Genomic DNA, 17,834 nt, shown 5'->3' with positions numbered 1-17,834 from the left:
GTGGCTTAGCAGAGATTTATGAAATAAGGTGCACCCTTTAACACAATTAAAATGCATTTTCTCATTTATACTGGAATCTAGAAATGCGAACTGTAAATTGACAACTAAGTAACCTCTATCAAGTAACAGCAGCCACAGCAATAATAGTATCTTAATAATAGCAACTGCAGTAGCAGCGTTATTTTATTAAATTGAACGCCAAACCAGTTTAAATTATTTTAATACTAATACCTTTTATTAATAATGCATTGTCAGCAGTTACAGGTATCTTGACACTATTGTTGATTACAAGCTAGTCTTTGAGGAAAACGTTGTGTGTACCACAACAATGACTTTTGGTTTTACTCTGCGAGTTACACTTACTCCACTAGATGGTGATAGATGCCATATGTTAGAACAGCGATTGTTCTTTCTGAGAAAACCCCACTCTGTTAATGTTCGTACTACAACAATGACTTTATTCTAGAGAATTTTTACTGAATTTGTCCTAACTTTCATTGCGCTACGTAACCTTAATACACGCAATAAAAACGGACTGAGCACGATTGTGACGGTAGCCAGCAAAATTATTGGTGCACAACAGCTACAGCTGTGCGGAAGGCCAATATACTCACTGACTGCCATCGCCACCCCTTGCACAGTGAATCTGGCCTCCTTCCATCTCAGCATCGATTGAGAATTAGTGTTAGACTACCCGGATTCAAATGTTCTAGAACTAAGATATCTTTTATTCCCACAGCTATTAACCATCTTAATTTCGACAAGTGACTGTGCATTTTATTTGTCATTTTATTTTTTTTTTCTTTCTGATCACACATTTCTCTGATCTCTCATCTGATAATGGTTTCATCTTGTGTTAAATGTGTTGTGTATTGTGATGTGTCTTTTACGTGCCTGTAATGCAAATTTCACCTCCGGGACAATAAAAGGAATTACGTTTATTTGGTTCTACAGCATGGAAATTGGACAATCACAGTTAGAACCTCAAATGTCTCAAGTGTGTAGTCGTATTTGTTCGTACCGGGAACAATCCAGGACCCCTGAAAGATGGAGGAGTCGATCAAACCTCGCATGCACGCGAGGCGTATGAGGATACCGGAGTGCCCGGCGAAAACCCGGGCAAACACTGAAGAACTCGCAAAATGCACACAACCCAAGACGTTTGCAGGACCCTGTGAGGACCCACGACAGAGCTAACCAGCCTGCCACCGTCAATATCTAACACCACCTGCGTCTCAACACGATGGTGCGACTCCGCGAGTAACACTTACTTCACTAGATGGTGATAGATGGCTAATACGGAGCAGCATTTAAAGTGCTCTTGCCAGTATTTGGAGCCCTCAAAACCTATTTAAGTATTTTAATTGAAATTCTACTCCCGTTTTACACTACAAACTACTAGATTACTATTTGGGGGGTTCCTGAATTTTCAATTTGAGATCCTGCGCGCTTTCAAGATCCGTTTTTCGTTTTAAAAAAACCACTCATGTGTTTTCTAGAATACATAATTGCCTTCGCATCATAAAACTGCCCAAACTAGTCTCTTTTCAACTGTTCATAAACGCATCAGTTTCTCAAGAATTTGTTCATATACCCGACGCATTATATACCCGAAGCACGGTTTCTGCTAATAGCATTTCAGTGCTAAATGACTGTTCTATCAACAAATGATGCTCTGTAAAATACGTTTCAAATTCTAATTCTTTCCAGAGCCTGATTTTGATACAGAAGGCAGATGACATGGCGTGTAACAACGTAATACAAACATGAGAAGAATTAGAAGAATTATATAATAATGTATAAAACTGTTCTCTGGATCTGAATGCAGTTGTCCTGTAGAAACCCTCACGAAAATCATAGCCTTTACCCATACTAGATCTATTGATCGCTTTACTAAATCGTTCAAAATTAGTTAACTAACTCATTAGCTAATTTAGTCGTTTTCAAATGAACAACATGGGACTGTATTTGGTTACTTGCCCTGAATATGGTCGTCAGGCCAAGCAGCACACAGATAAAAATCTCCCTCTAGCTTCCTATGAAACAATTCTCAAGAGAGGGGAGTATTATCAGACTTATCTTTTTGAGATTAAATGAGTAGATTGATTTGTAAAACATATAGTAATAAAAGTGAGTCAAACTAAGCTGTGATTCAGAAAATTAAATCTGACCTGTTTACTGTGAGAGAAGAGTATCTTCATTTCATTGTTCTTGGTTGTGCATTACTGTATGTATTTGTTTTAAAATGTTAATTCAGTGATCAAAAACAAAATTCACAGAGGCTGAGATTTAGGCAGTCATACAGCCAAATCTTCTTTTCTTTAGGCTGCTCTTAAATACTTCACTCTGGCTAATAAATGCAAAGGATTCTATAAATTCAATGAGTCACAATTATACTCCCTTCTCCTGGGATGAGTGTGATTAGAAAAGTTTATTGATTGTGAACACTTCTGTTCCTTGGAATAATTTTTGATAACATGTTCCACAGAAGGTGAATTAAGCATGAAATATGACAACATGTTAAAACTCACTTCATGTTAGGTAGGGATAAAAACTAAAGGCTGACAAGTTTAAAGAGGGGCAGCACGGTGACGCAGTGGTTAGCGTTAGCTGCCTCTTAGCTCTGGGGGCCAGGTTTCAACTCCAGACCCAGGTTGCTGTCTGTCTGGAGTCTGCATGTTCTCCCCATGTTTGTGTGGGGCATTATGTTTTCCTGTTATCTACAAAATTCCACTTTTTCCTCAGGCAACCCAAAACCTTATTTTGACAAAGCATAAAGAAGTTAAGGACTTAGCTAACAAAACTTAATCTCCTGGCTGCTTACAGGGGATTCTGTACCCCTGTTTGTTATTCTCATTGCATTCTACTATTACTTTTCTGCACTATTTTCAACAAATCTAATCCTAGCATAATGTAATGGAGCAGTTCCACTGACATTCCCTATATCACTTTTTTATTTTTGTAACACAGTACAAACTTAATACTGTCAAATACTTTACGTAGACTATATTAAGGACATAAGCAGTGTTAAAGATGTCATATTGCAATTCCAGGTGCAGTAACTTCACACTCTAACCCCAGCACACTGGTTACTTATGCATTTATTCTGCACATTCCACTGATATCTTGTGCTGTTGAAAGAGGAAAGAAGAAATATTTTATATACTTATTATCCAGTCCAGGGTTATCAAAAAGGCCGTCAAACTAGAAATCGCAGTTTGATGAGAAAGTCTTACATAAAACACATAGTTGAAAGAGTGAAAGAGACTGCTGGAGCACAGTGCCTGTGATGTCACAATCTCGCAATGAGGAACTGTTTGAGGGCGTCCCAGAAAGGAAAGAGGGGGGAAGGGGCAGTGCTTAATATGGTGAAGTACAGCTTATTAATGCAGTGAGAAAGACTTCTCCTTTATCCACAAATTGTCTGCCGGAGCCAACAAAACAGAATGAGCTGACCAGAGGACCAAACCTTCATGCAACCAGTAAGAAATCTTGATTCAAAGCCGAAGACATGCAGAGTGACTGGAGTAGAGGAACAGGCTTGCTGCAATGCTCAGAAGCATCATGTTGGACTCTTCTGAGTTGACTGTTTTGTGAGAATAGATCCTTTAAAGTTGTTGGCATTGTGTTGCATTGTGTTAGCTTGACAAGAGCATTGTAGTATTTGTAGTATTATAGCAATGTTTCTGCTAATTAAGGCTGATTCCTGCTAATTAATAGCGGTAGATGGGTTTTTATTTCATATGCATATTTATTTTATATTTATACTATATTCTTTTTATAAAAACAGTATTACAACTTTGCAATTCTGTTTTTCTTCAAGATACTTAATGCTACTTAATTCTAGTTCATCTGCCTGAAACTGAATTTTTAACACAATTTTAAAGTATCGGTAGTGAATTAAATGACAAATTTGCACACTAATTCAGAAACCACACCCCTTCATCTAATTCAGCACTGTGGCAGACACCTTGAGAAACACAGTAAAGGCTTGCACAACATTTTACTTCAGTTCTGCAAAACATTTCTATGACTGCAACCCTACAGTTAAATTAAGGAAATGGTATTATTAGCAGTCATACAAGACTTCTAAAAAAATCCCCTTCACTCAACAACAATAATACAACACTTGTATTTTGTATTTGTATTTGGAAAGTAAAATAAAATGTTCAGGCATAATTTTTCAACATGCATCTTGCTTATTTGCATTTTATGTCTTATCTGCTTGTTTGCAACCTCCAGGAGTACGAGATTTCTCATCACAGACTTGTGTATGTACAGTACGTGTCTGCCTGAAGACTGAATGCACTTCACTTGGTTGTGACTGTGCCATCCAGACTGGGGTGCAAGAATGCCCAGCTTAATCACATTCTGCAAACATAATTTTATGACCAATTTTAAAGACCTTAACTGCAGAGTTATTCAGAATCATAAAAGGAAGAGTACACGAACTGTGCATTATGTACAGTATGAGACAAAGGACAAAGAACAACGGCAACTTTTTTGCACAAAGAAGTTTGAGGGTATGGAACAAATCGGCTTAGATTCTGTAGCTTCTTCTTATATGCAGTTTAATGAGGCTCTTGGATTTGAATGCCACTGGTCTCCTCTCGCGCCTTACCTGTCCGATAATTTCATGGTCCACGAGTTCACCTGCAAGCCTGACCCCCAGCGTATAACAGAGGCATTCACATTGAAAATATGACAATGGTTCTAATCTATGCAAGCTTTTCAAAAGATGATCTTGGAAACATCTGAATACCTTTTGCGCTGCATCAATACTTTGTCTTTTTCTAACACTGAATCTAAATCGGATTTTTTTATCCATTTACTTTATAAAAGGTTAGAAAATAGTTAAATATTTGCTTAAGGACAGTTTTTTCCCCCCTCAAAGGCACAGTCGATCTCTTAGATAATGTCTTGGAACTAAAAATGGGAGATAACCCATGTGAACATGGAGAGAACATGCAAACTCCACATTTCTAGTCTGGAATCAGATCTAGAACGTTAAAACTGCAAGGCAGCTGTGCTGACCACTACACCTCCTTTAGCTTCAGTTTTTTGTTTACCACAAACCACAGCTAGGAAAAGCTGTTTGAAAAGATGCTTACACAATGTTTATCGCAAAGTCTTTAAAAAGTGATAGATCTTGGGCACACATTGTATTATTTCCCTTGACAGAACTGCGATTAAACGGATCTCCAACGTCAAGAATTACAGTACCTATCGGAATCCGGGATGGAAATTACAGAGAACAGCCAGGACGGTGAAATTTCACGACTACATTCAGGAGCAGCTCATGTCTATGGTTCATTTAGTGAGAGCCACACAGACCTGGGAAATCCGAAGGCTGAAGATGCAAAGGTCTCGCCCAGGCGATCCTATGTAGCTGCTGCAGTGCTGTGCTACATCAACCTGCTGAACTTCATGGATCGCTACACAATTGCAGGTGGGATGTGTTTTTGGAATGTGCTTCACGAATGATTTCACGTCTCTGATTTTAATCATAACGAGAGCAGGAGAAACTTTATACAATGTCAATAATATTAATTCAGTTTATTTCAAAATAAAACAATTATATGATTGAATAATCCTTTTTCATAGCTAGGACACCTAATTGGCGTTAGACCTTGGAATTCATGGCAGTAGCCATTGCCTGTCTGAGCTAACTTAACACAAAATATCTTGTTACACATTTGGTTGATATCTTTCCCTCCCGAAGAATGCAAAGGCACTCTATAATGAAAACAAGGCACAGCTTTCTAACTATATATTTTTTTATATTCATCCTTTAGGTGTACTACTGAACATCCAGCAGTATTTTAACATAAATGACAGCACATCTGGTCTGCTGCAGACAGGTGTGTATGAGTTCATGCATTTTTCATACAGCTTCCGAAAGCTGTCTCTATAACTTAGAAACAGAAAGAGTTCATGGTTTTAAAAGGTATCAACATCCTGGGACTGCGCTGCCAGTATTTGATTAAATAAAGTAGGTATTACAGTAAAATAGAGGATCCTACGAAACGTTTTATTTTCTTTTAGGTGTACTTTAAGACTGATTAATTCAATTCAATTCAACTTTATTGTCATTAAACTTACACAGGTGCATAGTATAATGAAAAGTGTTTCTCATTAGTCACTCAGGTGCAGTATATAAATAGGACAGAAGATGAGACAATAGACAGTTACACAATAGCAATAACAGTAACAACATGTAATAACATAACATAAATAACATGTAATCGAAAACTGTGCAAAATTCCGCAAACAGAGAAAATTTAACAGGACAAAAACAGTGCAAGGTAATTCTTGGAACAGTGCAAAAAAAAAAAAAAAAAAAAAAGGATAGTATGGTTAAAAGTAGTATGGTTAATTAATATTAAATATTATTATGCCTGTTACAATTTTACTGGGCTATCGAGGGGACAGTACAATTTTGGCTTACATGTGTGTGTGGTGGTGTAGGAGTACAGTGGTTGTGGGTACAGGAGGATGTTAGGAGAGATCATAATAAGGTGGAAGGGAGTGGGGGCGTCACCAACTTGACAGCTCTGGGGAAGAAGCTATTTTGGAGTCTAGTTGTGTGCGACTGGAGTGACCGGAACCTTCTGCCAGATGGTAGGGGAACAAACAAGTTATGACTGGGGTGAATGGGGTCAGACATAATTTTGGTGGCTTTTTTCAGACTCCTGGTGTTGTATATTTCCTGGATGGATGGTAAGGCACTGCCGATGATGTGTTGGGCAGTTTTGACCACCCGCTGTAGTGCCTTACAGTCAGATGCGGTGCAGTTGCCGTACCAGACTGTGATGCAGCTGGTCAGTATGCTCTCCACCGTACATCTGTAGAAGTTGGTGAGGATCAGTGGGTGTAGGTGTATTTTCTTCAGCCTTCTCAGGAAGTACAGCCGCTGTTGTGCCTTCTTGATGAGACTGGAGGTGTTCAGTGTCCATGTAAGGTCCTTAGAGATGTGAACGCCTAGGAATTTGAAGTTATTCACCATCTCCACTGCAGACCCTTCTATGTAGATGGGGGAGTGAACTTTTCCTTGTCTTCTGAAGTCAACAATCAGCTCTTTGGTTTTGCTGATGTTGAGACATAGGTTGTTGGTTCGGCACCAGTCTGCGAGTTGTTTTATCTCCTCCCTGTAGGCAGTCTCGTCGTTGTCAGTGATCAAGCCCACGACTGTGGTATCGTCAGCATACTTGGTGATGGTGTTTGTGCTGAACTTAGCAGTACAGTCGTGGGTGAACAGGGAGTAAAGCAGTGGGCTGAGCACACAGCCTTGAGGGGCACCGGTGTTAAGGGTGAGTGTGTTGGAGATGAGGTTGCCAATCCTGACAGTCTGGGGTCTGCTGGTGAGGAAGTCTAGGATCCAGCTGCAGAGGGTTGTATCTAAACCTAGAGCCCTGAGTTTGGTAGAAAGTTTTATGGGTATGATGGTGTTAAATGCTGAGCTGAAGTCAATGAACAGCATTCTTGTATAGGTGTTCCTTTTATCCAGGTGGGTTAGTGTGGTGTGTAAAGCTATGGAGATTGCATCCTCTGTGGAGCGGTTTGTGCGATAGGCAAACTGTAGAGGATCCAGTGTTTTTGGAATGCTGGCTTTAATGTGCGGAATAAGTAGTTTTTCAAAGCACTTCATTATGATGGGGGTGAGTGCAATAGGGCGGTAGTCATTCAGGCATGTGGGGGCTGATTTTTTCGGTACTGGCACGATGGTGGTTGTCTTGAAGCAGCTAGGTACAGTGGCCTGGGCCAAGGACAGGTTGAAGATGTCGGTACAGACATCAGCTATCTGCCAGGCACATGTTCTGAGTACCAGGCCAGGGATACCATCAGGTCCAGCAGCTTTCTGTGTGTTCACTCTACTTAGTGATTTCCACACATCTAGCTTCGATAGTGTGGGGGGTGGGGTGGTAGGGGAGTCAGTGGTCCAGGTGGCTGGTTCAGGGTTTTGAGCTTCGAAGCGTGCATAGAAGGTGTTAAGCTTGTTTGGGAGAGAGGGGTCAGTAGTGCTTACAGGGCTTGTTTTGCTCCTGTAGCTTGTGATTGTATTTATGTCTTGCCACATGCGTCGTGGGTTAGTGTTGGTGTTGTAGTGGTGTTCTATCTGGGATTTGTACTGTTTCTTGGCAGATTTTATGCCAGCTCTTAATTCTTTCCTAGCCCCTCTCAGTTCTTCCTCATTACCAGATTTGAAGGCTGCATCACGGGCTTTAAGCAGGGAGCGGATCTCAGTGTTCATCCAAGGTTTTTGATTCGGGAGTTTGCGTATCTTTTTAACGCTCACCACATCATCAGCACATTTGCTGATGTAGCTAGTGACTGCTGATGAATGGGTTTGCTAATGATAGAAACATTTCCCCCACTGTCGAATGACGTTGGGGAAGGCTGAGCTTGCCACTATCAAAAACGTTTGACTAGTAAAGCTGAACAAACCATAGGATGTCGCACTGAGTCAGAAATTCCTCAGGCACTTCACTACAGTGGCAAATCAGGTCCTCACCCACAGAACGTTCCCATGTTATTAGATAACAGGAACATCTTTTATACAAAAGCTTAAAAACAAAATCCAACTTGGATGGAAATATCCATATCATCTTTTAAAATTAAGAAAATCATGTGAACTGTTATCTAAGAGTGGGCTTGGGTGGAACGAAAGACAAACGAGCTTGCAGCCTCTTTGGAGACTGAGCCTGCCGGCCCCTGGAAGATCGTGACTCCACAGTGTGTAATGACTTCCATGTGCGGCTGGTCTTACTGTGTTTTGCAGTTTTCATCTGTAGTTTCATGCTGTTGGCCCCCATATTCGGTTACCTCGGAGACCGCTACAACAGGAAGCTGATCATGATCGCAGGTCTGAGTGTGTGGATCGCTACAACACTGTGTAGCTCCTTCATCACCAAGTCGGTAAGAGTCAAGCTCCCCCACATTCATGTCAGAGTGTTCACCATTTATCAATTGAAGAGATCAATGCTTCACATGTGTGTAATTTATCAGAATACAGATAGACACCATAACCGACACACCATCAGAGTCCATAAGAAGCACAGCACTATTCCCAAATTTCTTTCTACTTCATCCGTTAATCACCTACTTGACTAGATTATTGACTTCAAATTTCCTGTTTCATACAGTAACTTTCAGCCAAATGAAGCTTTTCTAGATTAGTAAGTGCAATGATACATAACATAATCGCAATGTGTACAGTGATAAGATACCTTCAGAAAACTCATACATCCGGTACTTGTATAACATGATTTTTGAACTTGTTTAATGTGTTTTTTTTATAAAAAGTGAATAGATCAAAGTCTGGGCTTCTCTGACCAGTTTTTCAGCAGTTCCAAAATCCACATGAATTTGTTTATCTGCCTGTACGTTTGTTTTAGCAACTAAAGTCCTTGTTTCGTAAGGATCCACAGGACTTGATAGATATGGGTGTATACATGGGACTTTAGCCATTGTAGATTTAATGAGATCTTAAGGAAGTGGCTAGGCTGTGACTCTTCATGACCAGGGGTGAATATCGCTGCTCTTTATGTGTAAAAAGACAACCTTTGTGCTCCAGTCATGTGCTGAGTTCAACAACCCTTTTGTTTTGCAGTACTTCTGGTTGCTAGTGGTAACAAGAGGCCTAGTGGGAACTGGAGAAGCCAGCTACTCTACCATTGCACCTACTATCATTGGGGACCTCTTCTCTGGCAACCAGAGGACATGGGTGATCTCCTTTTTCTACATTTTCATTCCTGTTGGAAGGTGAGGTCTCTCTTTGTAAATAACAGAGATACATTGTGCTCCTTATCTTTGCAGAAATGGAGGTGTAGGCATCGTAAGAGGTTGTTAAAAGAGCCACATACAGTAATGACAAATTTCCTGATGTGGCAATTAAAACTCCTTATTAAAACTTACCTTTTGCTTTTAGGAAGTGACATTGAGTATCAGAGATTAAACTATGGGGAAACCACTCGCCCTTTTCAACTGGGCTGGGGGGGTCTAATACCATCTTGAAACAAAATGTCAATATGAAAATCTTCTACTTTATTTTTGTCAGTAATGTAAATACACCTGGAAGTAAAACCCACTTATGCAGCTAAGTCCTGAGTCTATGACATTCACTGCGAATTAATTCAACCAAAATATCCTTCTGTTTTTGTATCCTCCATAGTGGCCTGGGATATATAATTGGATCTGGTATTGCAAGTGCCACAGGGGACTGGCACTGGGCACTCAGGGTAAGAGCTGGCAAACCTTTACAAAGCCATCCATCCATTTTCCAACCACTGTAACCAATACAGGGTCGTGGGAGAGTGGGAGGCTATCCCACCGAGTGTGGGATACACCCTGGACAGGACGCCAGCCCATCACAGAGCAAACTGACACAGACATAGATACTCACACGCTCACACCCAATTTTCCCAGAAGCCAATTAAACTACCGGTATGTCTTTGGACTGTGAGAGCAAACTGGAGCACCTGGAGATAACACATGTGAATATGGGGAGACCATATAAACTTCACGCAGATAGCACCCCAGGATTTGAAGCAAGGGCCCCACTGCTGCTAGACAGCGATGCTAACTAGAGTGCCGCTGTGCTTCTCAGGTTCCCTGATTTTTATCACAATTCCCTTGTACGGAGTCTGAAGCAATGTTTGTGATTTTGGAGGATGGGTTGGGAATGTCCGAGTACATTCTATTAATTCAACAAATATATAAAGACCTGAACTGCAAATCCTTCAGATTTCTTCTGTGCCATTTGATTGATTATTAATCTGGTCTTTTTTAAAAATATTTTTCCAAATGCATTTACCTTCACAATGCAATACAGTGAGTGTCTTCTCACTCCTGTTCACCCACATGCATGGCTGAATCAAGGGAAAGGTTTCTGAAGGTTTCAGCCTGCAGAAAAAGCAGAACCAGAAAAACAACAGTTTCCAGGAAGAAAAACTAGATTAGACTAGAGAGGTGGCACTCAGTCGCGTGATCAGCAGGAAATAGAATCAGATTAACAACATGATCAAGAATTTAGAAAAAAAAAAGCAGAGTACAGGGTGGGGTTAGCAAAAATGATACAAACATGAGAATAGCTGCACCCTGATGGTAAAGGCAACCTGTTCTTCAAGCATTTTGAACTTCACAGTCAGTTAGTTATCTGTTAAAAGCCAAGTAATATGCATTTCTGGATTAATGAAGGTCTGGTGAAAGAGTGATATATTAACTTATAGGTCCTGCTATATGGGACTGTGTGATTTCTTTCTTTACTGGGTTGTTCTTTTAAATTGCAGCGTTTGTAGGCTAATAACACACAATCTGATGCCTGTGTTGCAGCTCACTCCCATTCTTGGAATTGCGGGTCTTCTCCTGCTCATCCTGCTGGTTCCCAACCCTTCCCGTGGAGCCTCTGAAATGTCCGGAGAGGGACGGGTGGAGCAGACTTCCTATAAAGAAGACGTCAAGTACCTTCTCAAGAAGTCAGTCTTTAACACCATCCTAATCCCTTAGCTCCTGGGCAACACCAAAGGGGGCTGCAATTTGAACTTTGCTTCAGATGGAGAAGATTCACTTCAAATCAGTGAAGGTCCTAGCAGCCAGGCACACAGTTACACAGCCAAACCACATGTTTGACTCACCCGATCTTGAAATCCACTAGCTGTACTACAGATGGGAAGAAAAGCTTCCCTGTCTTCATGGGCAGGACACACACGATGGAGGCCTGGACAAACACAGGAGTGTGCACGGCAAGGATGCGAGATAGCAACCTGATCAAGACGGTCACCTCTGTCCATTTCAGCCGCAGCTTCGTCTGGTCCTCCCTTGGGTGCACTGCCATGGCTTTCGTCACCGGGGCGCTGGCGTTTTGGACCCCCGTGTTCCTGTCCCGGGCTCAGGTGGTACAGAAAGTCAGACTGCCCTGTAACCAGGAGCCCTGTGACACGACTGACAGGTAACTCCCCGATCTTCCCCTCTCCTCGCAGATACATTATTCCCAGTTCTCTGCCTACAGGCAAATCTGTAGGAAAGGAAACGGGCAGCTTATCCAAAATTTTTCCTGAGATCCTGCACTAGGACTCATGAGAGAATACTAAAACTTGCATCTTTTGCGAGGAAAGTACAACATAATATTTATAACTGTAGTACCAAAGAAGTACCTAGTGCTGAAAGCAGTGCCACTCTTCTCTTTCAGCTACATATTTGGCGCTGTGACCATAGTGACAGGGGTCGTGGGTGTCTTCATTGGCACATCCATCGCTAGGAGACTAAGAGACAGCATCCCTCATGCAGACCCCCTGATCTGTGCGGTGGGCATGCTCGGCTCCTCCCCCTGCTTCTTCCTGGCCATTGTGTTGGCGCACAGGAGCATCCCTGCTACTTACGTGAGAACACCTCTCTTTCTTAAATCACAGTTTGCAGTTCTAGATTTTTAGGTACTTCTCAATTGCATGTTTATGATCTCACAGGGGAATAAGGGAGTACTGCTCAAGTAATAAAGAGCTGATAAGGTCGTTACAATGGTCCTAGGGCTCAGAGGTCACACACTTTTGAGAAATCCAAATTAAAACAAGGCAAGAAGTGTTGGTTCAGCTGCTTAGATAAAAGTATAATGTCTATAACACATTTCAGGGAAGCTTGTTATTGAAAGAAGCAAGAAATGACTTTGCAAGAAAGAGATAAAATGAGTTCCTAAACATTAACTTGCATTTAGAGTAAAAGTCTATTTAAATCAGAAGGATGCAGGAATATAACCACTCCATAAAATGCAATTTAGAGACTGTACAATAAATAAGTTCTATAAAGGTATGTGTTGACTCTGATGTAAAAGAACGAACACAGAAATGTGGTTTTCTATAGCATTGTCTCCAAGCTGATCTGCCTCAGATGCAGATATGACCTGAAGCGATTTTGCCCTAGATACAGTTTTTTAACGAATGTTTGGCTTGATTTAAGGCAAACCCAGCAAGTTAGCTCAAAGATCACTGTTGCTTGTCTTCTTTCTGTCCGCCCAAGGTGTTTATTGTTTTTGGGGAGACACTGCTGTCTCTGAATTGGGCTATCCTGGCGGACATTTTACTGGTGAGTGTCTCATCCATGAGCTGAGAAAAATTAGACCGTAAACATTAACACCTAGTCTCTCCTGGTAATGGTTGGAAAACAGGCATTTTAACTTTGCAGATAACTTATACTAGACCAAAGTTAGCTGATCATATTTAAAGATGAATCGAACTTGCTCTGCAGATTCCATAGAGAGTCAGTGCACACTGGCACATCCTGATGTAATTATTCAGCTTAAAGTTTTACTGAAGCAAGAATCTGACAAGAGCACAATGCAAAATGGAGATGTTGCTACAGCATTCTCAATTCCTCTCTTCCAGTATTAGTATCAGGGACTGCCTGTGATACTCTGTGATTTAGATGAGAAGTTTCATAACTCCTAGATATTGGCGATCCTGATCTGTACTGGTTCTGTTCTGTTTGGGGTTCATCCAATACTTCTCTTCCAGTACGTTGTCATACCCACAAGACGGGCTACAGCAGAGGCCTTACAAATTATGGTGTGCCATCTCCTAGGTGATGCTGGTAGTCCTTACCTCATTGGCATAGTAAGTCTTGTTTTAATGTTCTTTCGATTTGCTTTTAATAACAGTAAGCAGTCAGCTTACAGCATCATTCATGAGGGCATGAGACAGGATTGCACAGCCCTGCTCTACCACAGTAACACTAGAAAGAAAGAGAAAAAAGGAGATTTTCAATACAAGTCCAAAGGGGTGACCAGATCTTCCAGAAGTGCTCAGATCTCGAGTGGAGACCATATGTCAGTTTTTACAGAGGTAGAAAAGCAACAAGCAGTACCTTTCAGAGAGACAGCAGCAGCAAAATACAAAGCACACAACATAGACAGTCTGAATCTTTAAAGGAACAAGTAATCGTTTATTCCATGCTAAAAAGAGAAGAAACATACTGTGGAGTCTTCTTCAGGTTCTGAAGGTTAATTATATCACACTGCCAGAACAGATGAATAAGATACCAGCACAGTAAGTCTATATTCGTGTCTGCTGTGGCTTCCCCCACGCGAGGTTTCGTTCTGAATTTATCACAGCCTTTAAAAAAAGTCTCACCTCACTGCAGCACATCACCGAGGCTGGGGGGACAGAATCGTGCTTTAATCATTCACACTTTCTCTGGGCCGTGCTCACACTCACAGGGCAGCCCAAGAGGAACAGTGAGGAAAAGCCTCTTTCTGTCTCTTTTTCTCAGGTCTCAGATGCCCTGAGCAGCGAGAAACCCAACTCTTATTATTGGATTTTCCGCAGCCTGGAATACAGTTTTCTGTTGTGCCCTTTTGTCGGGGTCCTGGGGGGCTTCTTTTTCCTTATGACAGCTCTGTATGTGACAGAGGACAGGAAGACCGCCCAGCTTCTGACATCAGGTAACACTCACACGAAGGAGCTCTTCAATAGTCTCCAGAAATAAGAATGTAAGGTTGCAAAAGAGAGGAGACCATTTGGTCCTCATATGGTTTGCTAGCAGCTACTGTACGTGAATTGAGGCCATTTTTTTTGGAGAAAGTCAGGGTATCGGGTTTAAAAACCTACCTGGGTAGTTTTTTGTTTCCAAACCCCCACGATCCTTTGTGTACAGAGGTGCCTCCTGTTGTCTCAGGCTTAAATGGTCTTTGACTTAGTTCGCTGTCGTGTTGTCTAGATCGTGCTTCACTGTTCCTCTTGATGAAGTCTTCTCAGTTGACTGTCAGTGCATTGGAGGATTTTAAATACTTTAAATCAAGTAATCTTCCTTCAGGGTTAGGGTTAGATTAAGTTCTTTTAGCCTGTCAGTGTAGGACATTCCATTAGTCCAGAGAACTAGGATATAGGCAGCCAAACCTGCACATGATATTCTTACTCATGCATTTTACAATTTAAACTATTATCAAGATCGTTGTACCGCTGCATGCTGAGGATTTAAAATTAAAGGTGCCGATAAGAGTAAGAAAAGATCTGTGCTATTTATGATACTTTTAAAAGGTCTTTAAATTTTGCATTGATCATTCTGATCTCCTCCAAGATAAACAATTCAGCTCTCTCAGATCATATCAAAAAGCTTGCATCTCTGCACAGCTGTATCATAAACCCTCTGATGGTTTGGTTGTTTTCTTGCAGAAGGAAGCATGGGGCCTTAGGTTATAAGGTGATTGCACATTAGTGATACTCTGTTGGAGAACCTGAAATAAATGCACACAAACATGGGGAGAACATACTGTACCAATTCCACACAAATAACACCGCAGGCCTGGAATTGAACCCAGGGCCCCAGCACTGCAAGCCAAGCAGTGCTATCAACTGCACCACCATGCTTGTTAAACTATTATTTGTTTCCCAGCAACACCGTCCCCTAGTGGCTGCCTGACATCAAAACTAAATCCACTTTGAAGCAATGTTATGCATTGGAGCTTTTTTTAAAAAAAACACACAGATTTTTACATTTAACACTGTGGGTTTCAGGTATTGTACTGACTCTTTAATTTCAGTAATGTTTATTTTTGGAGTAGCGATTCGTCAGAGTATCACAGGCATTTTGGCTTCTCCAGGTGAAAAACAGTGTCTCTCGATCCCCCTGAAATGCAGTCGATTGTATCCTAGGAGGAGTGGCTGTTCAGGTCACCAAGATGTGATTTTGCTTCTTTTTTGGTTTCCTTTAGGCGAGGTGCAGTCATCAAAGTAAAGCTTTGAATTGGATTTGACAGCTGGGGCTTCGTGTGCAGCTGAGAATACCCAGCCTGGGTAATTACCGAGGGAACAGGAGTCTGGGTCTACCAGGCCTGCTGAAACCCTCAGGCAAGATTGAGAAACTCGGTTCCTAGCAGAAGCGTACCTGAGCAAATGACTGTTGGCTAGTCCAAATGAACTTCTGCTGCAAAGTGTCAAGTGTCAAACTGTGCCAGAAGCATCTACAGGATAATGTAAATTTACTCATTACTTCTGGCTAGGCCGGAACTGGTAACCTATGTCTATAGCAACAGTCTGCTATAAGACAAATCATATGAAGTGGTTTAACTGAAATTGTAGTACCCTAGGTCTGCAAAACTGTTTTTATAGTTTAGTTTTTAAAACTCCATTTTATATTTTATCCCTATCTCAACTATATTTTTTAAATAAAACTTTACGTTATGCTTTGGTTATCTTTTGAGACTCGTATATTTCAAGCTCAATTTCTGTTGAACTCTGAGGACTTGTTGCCTGTGCCCTGCACTTGTGAGTTAGTTGGCTGCTTCTCGCAACAGGGTGCCAAAATAGAGGCAGCCAAGTTGGAACTGTCTAAGCCTTCAGTCTTCTGCATCTGCTGAAGACTTGCAGCCAGAACTGTCAAGGAACAAATCCTGCTTATGGACCTGTGATTGACAGAACTGTTTTCCTGTAGGCAAAGGCTTTTAACGGACAGACAGAGCCGGAACCCATTCCTAACCCCAGATTTGAACGTCCGTTTCCAATAGGTTAATTAAACAGACAGAGGTGTTACCAACGTTTACCACATGATGGCGCTGTTGCACAGTAGACCGTTTGAGATGCCAAACGCAGCAGCTCTTTGTGTTAAACTTTGTCTTTCACTTGGGTGAAGCCTCATATTTATAAACCGAGACAAAAAGACATAATTTACGCTATTGCTCCTTACTCCCTCTCAGACAAAATAGCTAAATTGTTGCTTTTCACCACCAAACTGTGCAGAATCTGCTCACTGATGAGATGAAAGTTGACAGTGCTTTAACATATATGACAGTATATTTTCAATTAATGACAGTTATACACAAAAAGGTATTGTAGATAAAAATTATTTGTGCAATAAAAATAAAAACGAAAAATAATTGAAACAATGAGCTCAGAGCACACAAAGAGCTTTTGTTTTGATCCAAAATTGTATTATTGAAGTCAACAGACTAGTTTAACTCAATCTGTTTTAATAGAATAGTGTTACATAACAGTGTTCTGTATTGCTGAGCTAAGATGCAATCCTGCAATCCTCTTTTTTATCAAAATAGTCTTACCAGACATATGAAGCAACAATCCCACTTAGAGCATTCAAAGCAAAGGTCTTTTTTAGGGAACTAAAACACATTACAGATTAAAGAGTTCCATATCTTCACTGATAATCTGTAAAGTAATGATAATCTGCCACTTCAATGTTGCTCCATTTTCTCTTTAATTAAGTGACTTTTGCACTAATCACATCATTCTTGTCACTTATCTTTATTAATTTATATGACTAACTCGTTAATTTTTCAGAGCACTATTTGTGCCCATTCTTATATCGAGGCACGTTGCAAGGAAGATCTGAGTGACACAGCAGGGATTTGAACCCACAACCACGTCCTTATGAGCTCAGAAACCTGAACACTACTCCACATCACCTCTGTTTTGTGTTTCATTTTAGGCATTTTTAAAAAAATGTTCAAAATTAAAATGGAAAACCTCAGTGAAGATGAGATGATTAATGAAGCATCAACATATATCAGAACGCACATTTGTAATAAAATTATTGATTAACAGCTCAAAAAGAAAAGAGCGATAGGCTTTACTGTATGAGCTGTTAGACGTAGACAAAAACAACCAAACAGCACTTGATAAAAATAACCCATCTGCCTATTCTCTCCCAAGAGCATCAGTTTTCTATTTCAGAATTGACGCTGTTGCTGACCTCTAAATACTTTCCTTTCATACGGGAGACTGGGGATTGAAATAGCTGCCCATTCCTCTCCTCCCACTTGTAGTGCTGTCATAATTTTATAAGGAAAGCTGGACAAACTGTGGGTTCTCCATCAAAGGTGACACTTGTCTGCCAGT

At 40.9% G+C, this 17,834-nt stretch overlaps 1 protein-coding gene across 2 annotated transcripts; it reads left to right on the top strand.

Moving 5' to 3' along the window:
- Positions 1 to 3,362: 3,362 nt before the first annotated feature.
- Positions 3,363 to 16,177, top strand: spns3 (SPNS lysolipid transporter 3, sphingosine-1-phosphate (putative)). Of its 2 annotated transcripts, none has more exons than XM_088906981.1 (13): positions 3,363 to 3,482; positions 5,182 to 5,449; positions 5,796 to 5,861; positions 8,780 to 8,916; positions 9,611 to 9,762; positions 10,172 to 10,238; positions 11,332 to 11,474; positions 11,795 to 11,947; positions 12,188 to 12,377; positions 13,009 to 13,074; positions 13,503 to 13,601; positions 14,257 to 14,428; positions 15,698 to 16,177. In XM_088906981.1, exons 2-13 carry the CDS (start codon positions 5,239 to 5,241, stop codon positions 15,718 to 15,720), a joined length of 1,479 nt encoding a protein of 492 aa, XP_088763107.1. In that variant the 5' UTR covers positions 3,363 to 3,482; positions 5,182 to 5,238; the 3' UTR covers positions 15,721 to 16,177. The 2 variants fall into 2 exon arrangements, with proteins under 2 accessions (XP_088763107.1, XP_088763108.1); XM_088906982.1 differs by lacking the exon at positions 3,363 to 3,482 and adding an exon at positions 4,243 to 4,523.
- Positions 16,178 to 17,834: the final 1,657 nt, after the last annotated feature.

Source organism: Atractosteus spatula, chromosome 27 (genome assembly GCF_055471065.1).
Source record: "Atractosteus spatula isolate fAtrSpa1 chromosome 27, fAtrSpa1.hap1, whole genome shotgun sequence".
Taxonomy (NCBI): Eukaryota; Metazoa; Chordata; class Actinopteri; order Semionotiformes; family Lepisosteidae; genus Atractosteus; species Atractosteus spatula.
Note: the sequence above shows the minus strand (reverse complement) of the source record. Positions and strands in the feature narration are given on the sequence as shown.